The following is an 11676-nucleotide window of genomic DNA, read 5'->3' as shown; positions in this document are numbered from 1 at the left end:
AAGAAAATATTTCTTTCTTGCGTCCAATTTTTCAATAAGCGCCGCATTTGAGGCGGGAAAAATATAATAAGCGCCGCGGCGCTTATACGAGTAAATATGGTACATCCGGTTTCGATTTTCCGTATGATTTTTGAAAGCCATGCAACAGAATGCAGCGCAAATGGGTTATCCTGGCGTTGTTCCGGCGGTTGTGAGTCACTGAGCTTCATTAAGAATTCTTGTTTCAGAAAACCTGTTTTGCATAAACGTCTTGCCAGTCGACGTCTGCATAAACTTTTCCGTCTCAAATATCAGTTTTAGCCGAAGACTTAACCATAAAATGCTTTCGTTGAGTACGACTCGTGGGATGACACTCAGCTTTATCTCTCTTTTAAGCCAACCCACGCTGAACAACCTGGTTCTATAGCTAAAATAGAAGCATGCGTTTCTGAGATCGACTCGTGGATGGTGAGCAATAAGCTGAAACTAAAGAGAGGAAAGACGGAGCTTTTGATTTTGAGCGCACGACACCGTCCACCCCCATCGATAGAGTACGTCGATGTGTCTGGTGAACAGATTGAGCCATCTCCTTCTGCAAGGAACATTGGAGTTATCTTCGATGAGCACATGTCACTAGAAAAGCATGTTACCAGTACCTGCAAGGCCTGTTTTTTCCACCTTAGAAACATAAGCAAGATAAGAGACTGTCTATCTCTAGCAGACACTGAAAAGTTGGTACACGCATTCATCACATCCAAGCTAGATAACGCCAACTCGCTATTATGTGGACTACCTAAATTTCTAATAGATCGCCTACAAAATGTCCAGAATGCTGCGGCTCGCGTTATTACTCGCACAAAGAAATACGATCATATCAAGCCCGTCCTGAGGCAGCTTCACTGGCTCCCAATAAATCAGCGCATTAACTACAAGATACTGCTTTTAACCTACAAAGTAGCCTGCGAACAGGCTCCCGAGTGGGGTTTCCGCGAGCGAAGCGAGTGGAAATACGCGAGCGAAGCGAGCGGAAGAGCTTCGCTCGCGGAAACCCCACTCGGGAGCCTGTTCGCAGGCTACCTACAAAGCGCTTAACGGCCAGGCCCCTGGTTATATTACTGAGATGCTAGAGCCCTATACTACAACCAGGAGTTTACGATCCTCGTCTAAAAACTTACTAAAAATACCATCTGTGAAGTTAGTAAGCTATGGCCAAAGGTGCTTTTCTTTTGTAGCACCTAGCCTATGGAACTCTCTCCCGGACTATATAAGAGAGAGCGGCTCGCTATCAGATTTTAAGACTTGTATAAAGACATACCTTTTTAACAAATTTTATAATTAGACTTTTAGTTAGTCAGTTAACCAGTAGTAGATAGTTCAGTTAGACAATTAATTAATCACTTAGTTAATTAGTTAAGTTAGTTAATGAGTTAGTTTTTCATTCAAAGATTTTAATGATTCTTAGTTTTTATTTCCATTTTTACAGCTCAGCTATTTTATTTGTTAGTATTTCCTTTAATCATCGATGTAAATTTTTTTAAGTAAGTTTTTCATTTTTTAATAATATTTTTACTGTAAAGCGCCATGAGCCATGGATATGGCGCTATATAAATCTTTTATTATTATATATTATTATTATTATAATAGGCAACGGTTTTCTAGGCTCCTGATTGGCTGTACTCTTCAAGGCATGAAGGATAAAAAAGTATATATCACGAGAATGTGGTCGATTTGTTCACCTTCTCTCTTCTTTTTTGTCTACGTTTTAAATATAACTGGAGGGGTGAATGTATAGAGTCCTTCATCTACAAGTGCATATGAACTTTCTTATGTCTTTCAAAAGGGTTTTAAACGACGAACTTATTCAAACGAATCTTATTAAATGCAAACGAATCGCCAATACGTCGCCCAAACTCGATAAGAAATCACAAGCAAAATTCAAAACCAGGAGCTAAACGATGTTCGCTTACAAAGTCACGTGACCTGAACCGAAAACAAAACATAGCAGGTTCATGAACAAAGTGGTGGTGAGATAGTCTTCGAGTTCCGGGGAGAGAATTGAGATGCATGCGGCATTAACCTTCAAGAGTGTCTAAGCTGTGACAACGCAAGGGAAGTGTTTATCAAAATATTTATTGCTCATGACGTGAAAATTGAATTAAAGTTTGTGTTACAATTTGTGTTACAAATATTAGTAGTTAAATCATGGATAAATTAAATAGACGTACCAAAAGCCTTTATTTACAAAATTCAATATCTTGACGTAATTGCAAATCACTTATCTAGTGTGTGAACAGGATCCTTATTTCCCTTTATGTCTTCAAAAGCGCACACCTTAACAAAAGCCATGATGCCTGTGAGAGAAACAGTCTTTTAATCCTAGACTACGTTAGTGACCTACAATCATCTGCTTTGTATAGAATCACATACCTCTGAGAATATTAATTCTAGGACTGATTTGATAAAAACTAATATCTAACTAATCGCTTCGCAATTCGTGTGATATCCGTATTTCGTGATCAAACTAAAACAAATGTTACGGATTGCGTGGAGCCCATTTTTCGTGCTGACTAAAAACATCATAATCACTAAAACGTTACTCAAAACTAAACAAAATATCCATTGCTGTTTGAATATATGTCTACCATAAAACAATATAAATATAGGCGAGGTCGACATTGGTAGATTCTGTCTTAACTTGTTGACTTTGAAATTGAACCCAAAATTTCAAACGGAGAATCTGTTTTATATGACTTGGTCTCATACATATTAGGTTTTCTAGCTGACTCGTCGTCAATGGACGCAGCAACTTCTCTATTCTCAGCGTCTTTTGAACCTATTTTACCTAGAATTTTACTACTTGCGGAACCCTCTCCTCGACTAGCTGATTTTCCACCTATGTTCCAACTTGACGAACCTCTGGCTGCACTGCCAATTGCTCCTCCGCCCCCTGATCCTCCACCACCTTCATCTCCAGCATCTGCTCCACTGCCTGCCGCTCCATCACCTTCTGATCCAGAACGCCCTCCTCCACCACTTACTTTTCCGCCTACTTTCCAACTCCAAGAACCTCCACCGCCTGCTCCTCCACCACCTGCGCCTCCACCAGCTGCTCCTCCACCAGCCGCTCCTCCACCAACCGCTCCCCCACCAGCGGCTCCTCCCCCAGCGGCTCCTCCACCGCCCGTTCCTCCACCACCTGCTCCTCCACCAGCGGCGCCTCCACCACCTGCTCCTCCACCAGCGGCTCCTCCACCACCAGCTGCTCCTCCACCAGCCGCTCCTCCACCACCAGCTGCTCCTCCACCAGCCGCTCCTCCACCAGCAGCTCCACCACCTGCAGCTCCTCCACCACCTGCTCCTCCACCAGCGGCTCCTCCACCACCAGCCGCTCCTCCACCAGCCGCTCCTCCACCAGCCGCTCCTCCACCACCAGCTGCTCCTCCACCAGCCGCTCCTCCACCAGCAGCTCCACCACCTGCAGCTCCTCCACCAGCGGCTCCTCCACCACCAGCCGCTCCTCCACCACCAGCTGCTCCTCCGCCAGCCGCTCCTCCACCAGCAGCTCCACCACCTGCAGCTCCTCCACCAGCCGCTCTTCCACCACCCGCTCCTCCACCAGCAGCTCCTCCACCACCTGCTCCTCCACCAGCAGCTCCTCCACCAGCAGCTCCTCCACCACCTGCTCCTCCACCAGCAGCTCCTCCACCACCCGCTCCTCCACCACCCGCTCCTCCACCAGCAGCCCCTCCACCACCTGCTCCTCCACCGGCAGCTCCTCCACCAGCAGCTCCTCCACCAGCGGCTCCTCCACCAGCAGCTCCTCCACCAGCAGCTCCTCCACCAGCGGCTCCTCCACCACCCGCTCCTCCACCTGCAGCTCCTCCACCACCTGCTCCTCCACCGGCAGCTCCTCCACCAGCAGCTCCTCCACCAGCGGCTCCTCCCCCAGCAGCCTCTCCACCAACCGCTCCCCCACCACCTGCTCCTCCACCAGCAGCTCCTCCACCACCCGCTCCTCCACCAGCAGCTCCTCCACCAGCGGCTCCTCCACCACCCGCTCCTCCACCACCCGCTCCTCCACCACCCGCTCCTCCACCACCAGCTGCTCCTCCACCAGCGGCTCCTCCACCAGCAGCGCCTCCACCAGCGGCTCCTCCACCAGCTGCTCCTCCACCAGCGGCTCCTCCACCACCAGCTGCTCCTCCACCAGCGGCTCCTCCACCAGCAGCGCCTCCACCAGCGGCTCCTCCACCAGCTGCTCCTCCACCTGCAGCTCCTCCCCCAGCGGCTCCACCGCCAGCTTCTCCTCCACCAGCTGCTCCGCCACCTGCGGTCCCCCCACCACCTGCTTCTCCCCCAGCGGCTCCTCCGCCAGCTTCTCCTCCACCAGCGGCTCCCCCACCTCCGCCTTCTTTACCGCCTCCTGCTTTCCCACCAGCTGCACCACCTTCCCCAACTCCTGCAGAGGGAGGAAGTCCAAGTTTATCAGTTAACCAAGATGGTAGCCAGAGCTTTGGCCCTTCTCCGGGTGGTAGTGGAGCTGGAACAGGCTTAGCTACAATCAGTGTTGGTATCGTCCAGACGTCTTCAAGTTTTTTACCTTCAGGGTTACAACAACAAGGACAACATGGAGGCATCATGCATGATTGTGGTTGACATGGCAAGCAATCAGAGCATGAACAGCCACATGCCGAGGGATTAAAACAAGGCCCTCCGCCTCCTCCGCAAGGCATAAAACATATGGATCCATCTTGTTCTGGAGAACCACCTGACTTATCCTCGTTTATTTTTTCCTTCTGACTTCCTTTATCTTTGTTATTTTGCTTGTCTTTACGCATGCTTCCCATGTTGTTGTCATCACCTTCGCTATCTGAGTCTGTTCTTGAACTATCCTCCATTTCTTCGTCGTTTTCTTTTTCGTTTATCGTTTTCAATGCATTTTCTAAAATTCTGTATAATTTATTGAAATCTTCCCGTGAAATCTCATGAATCGGCCCATCGGGCTTCTCTTCTTTCATTCGCTTGGTAACTGTAAAGCCATGACCATTTCTTTGAATCAACAATACGGAATTTGAGACAGGCATTGAAGTATTGGGCGTTTTAACGACTAGGCCATTAAAATCGTTAATTTGCTCTAACAATCTGTAAAAGGCAAGATAATCATCTTGACGTGATTTGCTATTGTATCCTCCAGCCACCGCGAAAGAAATTAATGTCAATAGTACAAAAGGCTTGAATACTTCATACATTTCGGTCCATTTTCCTTTCCATTTGCTCTAAATTGCGACCGCATCTTTTAGCTGTCAACCAGCAACTTTTTCTTGGAATACCATATTTTCTGTTCCTAGCAACTCAAAGATTTTCCATCTTCATAAAGTGGGTCAACAATGGGTTAAAAAAATGTCAAAAGCTACTGCCACCTTGATACTCAGCCCTATTGAACACATAAAATAGCAGGTCACTTTATTGTTTAAGACCATAGGGCTATCAAATATTTATCCATATTGTTTTTTAGAGTGTTTATTTGAACTGATTTTCACTACGGGTTTCTACTCATCTTGATGATTCAGGAAGTTAAATTCAATAACACCAATACGAAATCTAATATGACATTTCTTGGTATGTACATTTATTGTGAAAATGTTAATGCTTATAATATTGAAAATCGGAATTAAAATGTCTTTTTCACTTGTTGTGCTTTAGCTTTAAATTAGGAATCGTTCTGAACAAAACATATCAATTGCAACGCTTAGATTTTATCTGCTTTTTGCGAAATGCGTTGAAGTTTCCTAAACTTTGAGTGCCTTTAAAACACAATTCCCGATTATTTGGTTGCTATTGTACTAACATGCCGTGAAATTAGCTTTGGCAAGTCAGTACGTCCTCAACCGGAAACTGATTTTTGCAACCCTTTTAGTAAAACACAGAACCAGATATCAAATGACTTATTGGTAGCTATCTCCTTTTTTTACCAAGATGAATACCATATTGTGGACAGCCACATTTTGTCTTCGATTTAAGTGGCTTCATCTTAAATTTAGGTGGAGTGTATTTGACCTTGTACATTATCATTGGGCGCATGAGACAGCATCCACCGCAGCCACAAGGGATGCAACACAGAGATGGCTTCTGCTTGGGAGACTTGTCCTTCAGTTTAAGGATACCTCCTTCTGGAACACTTTGACTGCATTCCTTCAGACCATCCAAAGCCTTTTCTAAAAGTCTTCCAACCTTTTTTAATTTAGCTGAGTTAAGTGTTCTTGTGATGCCATTGCCACGAGAAAGATTGTTGCTTTGGGTCGCTAACATCCTCACCCGCTTCCTGTGTTCATGAAAATTAAAAGTTTTGTTTGAAGATTTTACGTTAGCTTGTACACTGAAGACGTATTTTTTTCCACGTGCACGGTAAAGGCTATTGAACGACTTGGATGCTAAGCAGTCACAATGAAGATTCAAAACAATTCCAATACACCATAACACTGTCAGTGGAATTATTTCCTTGCCAGACCATTTTCGCATAAAAAACGGCATCTTCCTCCCCTTTTTTTAGATATTTTAGTCCCTTATTTTTCTCAGATTTGATAGATAAGAGAAACCCTTCTTCAGACAATTTCCGGAATAAGTCAGGTCAAAAGCATTTGCATTGTTATTCCAACAGGTTAATCTGTCACCAAACACAATAGACGCCTATTAAAGGTACGTCGAAAGAGTCTGTTAATTTACTTTGCAGTGGGAATACGAAATTTGCGAACACATTAATTTTATCACATTTAAAAGAAAACGTGGTTTTCATGTTACGTCATAAAATTCTGAAATCAAAATTCACTAGGCCTGCTAAATTTTCGTTGTCATTAGGCGAAAGATAAACTAAAAATATATATTTTTGCACATTTCCAGATCGATAGTGTCATTCGTTATTAAAACAGAGTATTTTGAATATTTGAGTTCTCCGTCGTATGTGACATCAAGCTGAGTGCCGTGACAAAGCTGTTTTGTTTGAAAAAAAGGCCTTTCCTTTCCATTTTGTGCAGAATGGACATTTCAGATATAATAAGTGGTGTTTATGTGAAAGTGTACTAGCTCTTAAGCCAAGGATGGCCGCTGTTGTAAACAGAATTGAGTTCCAGATGGTTTCTCTTACATCACGGCGGCCATTACTGTGTCCCTCAGCAGGACACAGTGATGGCGGCTCCATACTAAACTTTATAAATTTGCGTGGAAAGGTTCGGAAAATAACTCGCGAACGGTACACCGCACAGACCTGAAACTTGGAGAAATTGTTTATCTATTTATCGTCTATAATATTTGAAATTCATAGCTTCTGTAGTTGAATGGTTTCGAATTTATTTTTTGATTGCGTGACAGTGAAAACCAGTAATACAAGTTACTTGCAAAAATATCCTATTGTCCAGTTTATCACTTTTCATTTTTCATATTTTTTGCAGTTTGAGCTGTCGTTCGACAGTGTAATTTTTTTGCTTGAAGCATTTATATCCAAAAAACATTAAAGTGTTCCACTTTCCTGATTCACACTGTTACAGATCGGTTAAAGGAAGACCGTTAGATTTACCAAACACAAAAACAATGAACAATGTGGTGGTAAAAAGGGCACTCTTTCAGTTGTTTAATAATCTTAAAAGCCAGTTGAGGCCATTTACTTAAAGTGCTACTATGACCAAAATTTTTGTTTTTCTTTTCGTCTTTTTCTAAAGTCAATTTGTTCAATAAGTCTATATTTAACTAGCGCGCTAGAATTTATAACGTTGCGAGCAATAAAAGCCTTGAAATAGCTTGCCGAAAATCGTGGAAAACCCGTCCGCCATTACTCGGACGTCTAAAGTGAGCCAGCGACTGTACTGAAAAGCGGATTTACGCATGAGTTGGTCCGTGAAGTCATATGCGCATCGTCGCTTCGAGCTTCGAGTGTTAAGGATGGGCCGATACAGGTTTTTCAAAACGATACGATATCGATACGATATTTGCCTTTTTTCTCGATATCGATATCGATATCGATATTATGACGTCATTTCCGTCCTGACGTCATTGGTATGTCACGTGATTTGTCTATGAATTCAAAAGACAGTCCTGTCATTATAGACGTTAGCCACGAATGTTGAGTTTTGGACTTATTGATTCACTGGTGCATCAGCAATGTGTGGACCCTGGTGTGAACATCAAGTCAAGGCAAGAAAAATTCAAATATTGACAAGAACAACAATATTTGTTTGAGCAAAATTGCATTTTTAAACCTCAGGTGCTGGCCAGGAGACCGCAGGCTCAGGTCACGTGTGCAGTATCGAAAACGTATCGAAAGTGCGATATTTTTCGAAAGTATCGATACTTTTCAAAATTGTCAAAATATCGATGTATCGAATATTTGGTATCGAGGATCGGCCCATCCTTATCGAGTGTTCCAAGAGAGAATATACTGAGAATTAACAGGGTTATAAAAGATATTTCTTCGACAAATTCTTCGTCTAGTTTGCCCGGTGGCGAAACCCAAGAGAGCCGCAACGAAGAGACATTGCAATTTAGCGGTATCGTTTCTTATAATGAGAATTTAAAGCCGTTTGACGTCGGTCTAAAGGGCAATGTTTGTATGCAAATACTTCAATATTTATTTCATTCGATGAGGTTTTGGCGCTGTATGCCTACAACGAAGCTGCCGTCTTCTTGTCCAATCGAAGCACCGATCGAAGAAGCCTCGAAGAACGAAGAGGAACGGCGATTCATGGACTACATACGTTTGAATACATGGTATGATGAGAACGACATTGAATAGTTAGGATAAAATGTCTGCAATGTTTGAATTAATAGAGAGCTCTGCATATATATACATGTAGGTTGCTATTGTCGTTTGCGAAGGATTGAAATGATCTTTACTGTTGTTTTCATTCTTGTAATCTATCATACACGCCATGGGCATAAAATCTATCTCAGCTGTTTATTCCGAAAAAAGCTTTATAAACATGAAATAATGTAAAATTTATACAGAAAAATTAAAGTCAATAAGATGGTGCAGGTGATCAATGGATTTAGCTCCTTGAGTTTTATACAGTTTTACCTTCCTCGACTACAATACAGGTAATAAACCTTTTTAAAACTAAGTGTTTTAATGGGTAATAACACTTCAGACATCTAGCTTCAGCCAGCATTCAGTATTCCTGTTTCTTAAAATAAGAAAACCATTTGAATGCTGTATAGAGTCCTTCACTCTATTTACTGATGTTATGAAACTATCCCACAAGTAGCAGCAAAACTGGGTAGGAGTAGTTTTTCTTATTCATTTCACCCATTTGTTTTCCTCTTGGCCCCGTGATTTTTTGATGATAAAAATAACTGAAACAATATATGCACAACATGGGAACAAGTAAAATAATATTAAGGGTATAAAGTTTTAAGTTCATAAACGGGAACACCTGGACCTTGATCAAACGTTTCCAGTTTTGAACCGGCATTTAAATGAAGCCTGCGGTGAGTCGGGGTCTGGCATCTACTCAAGAAAATATTTTTTTTATGGTATCATATGCAATATGACAGTGGCTCTTTCTAGAGAATATCACTGGTAGTACATTGTGCATCTGCAGTATGTGTATGTAATTGAGAGTTCAATTTTGGGACTAATCTTGTGTCAACTTAACGTGACTGTAAACAAGCCAGCTCCGTGTACCACCCTAAATAAATTGCTCCCTTGATGCAAAAAGGCAAAGTCTGCATGCAAGCCTGCTTGCCCATCAGGCCAAAGCATATCTTGGTTTAAGTAGGATTAAGCAACCTGGTTGAGATGGAAGTACAATTGCATCACAGGTTTAACCTCCCCACTCCCCCCACATACATGTAATGACACTGGTCTGGGCTCACACCTGAACAGCTTGATTCAGAGTCTTGCGCACTGACCATTAGGTCACCGCACCTAAATCAAAACAACTACCCCATTGCTATGCAACATTTTTATTTATGGTACAGGTTTGACTGTATTTGTTGTCGGCTTCGCAGTTCGTGTATACTCTTTAAATAAATACATATATAATGGTTGCAAGGGTCCTGTGTGACCTCAAAATTGCCCCCTTGTTACAAAAAGGCAAGGTCTGCATGCAAGTCTAGTTGCCCACCAAGCAACTAGACTTGCATGCCCTCGTCACACCATCAATTTGCCAGTTCCCATTCTACACTTGGAGAGGAGGCACCATGAGAGTAGTCTTGCCCAAGAACACAGCACAATGACACCAGTAAGAGTCCACACCTGAACCGCTTGATCCGGAGTCCGACAACTTACACTTAGGCCACCTCACCTCAATCAATACAACATTTTTATTTATGGTACAGATTTGACTGTACTTGTGTTAGAAATTATGATGGATCACCAGCTCAGGGGTTCTCTGACACATTCACATGATTTATTGTTGGCTACTACATTCTCAACTTATGAACAAAAAGAGCATGCCAAAAATAAATATATTGCAAAGTTAAAATAAAGAGTAGCTAGGATTTCAATGGTGCTCTGTTGCACACAGCATGAGTGATTGGCACAGGTCATAATTATAGCTCATGGCCCCTGTTGTACTTAAATATAATAAAGATATACTGAGTATATCCGGATAGCATGTATGTCTCTGAGACAGGCTAACACTGTTCTATCCTGAGATTACTTCTCAAAAAATGTTTATGAATACTATAAGTGCACAATGAAGTACAGTCCTACTGTAGTGTTTTATATTGCATTGCAGAAATAAACAAGTGACCAACACTGAAGACGTGCTGGTGAGTTTATTAAGACTACAGTGTATACAGAGGACTACAATGGAAACATTTTCAGTACATAATCAGTAAAAAGATATTGCTAAGCTTTGCATCCTCTGTATGTACTTTCACATAATGTACCGACTCGTGCGAATTTATTTAAGTTTATTTGTACAATAGAGGATATAATTCAGGAACATACACTCCGATTTGCCCAAAAATTACCTTTTTGACATGAAGTATTTACAATAAATTTAAAAATGACTATTCTAGAACACGAGAGCTTGAGCAACAGAAGTAAATTACGCCACTCACCCAATGTTTTGCTTCTAAAAAGGAGCGAATACAGTCAACTCACTGTAGATAATTCGAAGCGTTCTATTCTATTCACTTCCCTTGGATAGTTGAAGAAGTTAACCTCAAAAAAGGTTGCAGGGAGAAATATCTATAAAACATTTCCAAGAGTACAAGTTTCCCTCAAAGTTATCAGACGATCTATTATTCATCTTGCGTGGTTCGGGCGAGTTAAAAATTCCGCCTCTTGAAATGTTTTCTGCCACTATGCTGTGCAAAAGTGACCTGGAGATGCCCTGAAGTATGTTTAAAAAACATTTGCACAGTAGATACGGCTTCTACATCACTACAGATTAAAAAGAAAACCAATGTTTTTCCAGATCGGTCACTCCAGCCTTCGAAGAAGCCATTTTGTTGATGCGCATATGACGTCAGCATGCTCTCGCCCCAACTAGTTCCAGATCTCTATTTGGTCCTCGGACATTTTTGAATCTAGTAATGGCGGCAAGCCAAAGCCGAAGTTTACGCGTGAAATAAGTGGTCTTCCAATTCGAATTTGAACTTAAAATTTGGCAAGGTTACTATTTAATGTAAGTACTTTTAAAAACCGAAGAGAAAAGGGAAGGTAAAATTTTGATCATAGTACCACTTTAAGCTTCGTGG

General features: G+C 42.3%; 1 protein-coding gene across 1 annotated transcript; it reads left to right on the top strand.

Annotated features, from left to right (window-relative positions):
* Positions 1 to 2772: 2772 nt before the first annotated feature.
* LOC144638463 (uncharacterized) lies at positions 2773 to 4635 on the top strand. Its single transcript, XM_078497666.1, has one exon. It carries the CDS (start codon positions 2773 to 2775, stop codon positions 4633 to 4635), a length of 1863 nt encoding a protein of 620 aa, XP_078353792.1.
* Positions 4636 to 11676: the final 7041 nt, after the last annotated feature.

Source organism: Oculina patagonica, chromosome 2, assembly GCF_052425735.1.
Source record: "Oculina patagonica isolate OP01 chromosome 2, crgOcupat, whole genome shotgun sequence".
NCBI lineage: Eukaryota > Metazoa > Cnidaria > Anthozoa > Scleractinia > Oculinidae > Oculina > Oculina patagonica.
Note: the sequence above shows the minus strand (reverse complement) of the source record. Positions and strands in the feature narration are given on the sequence as shown.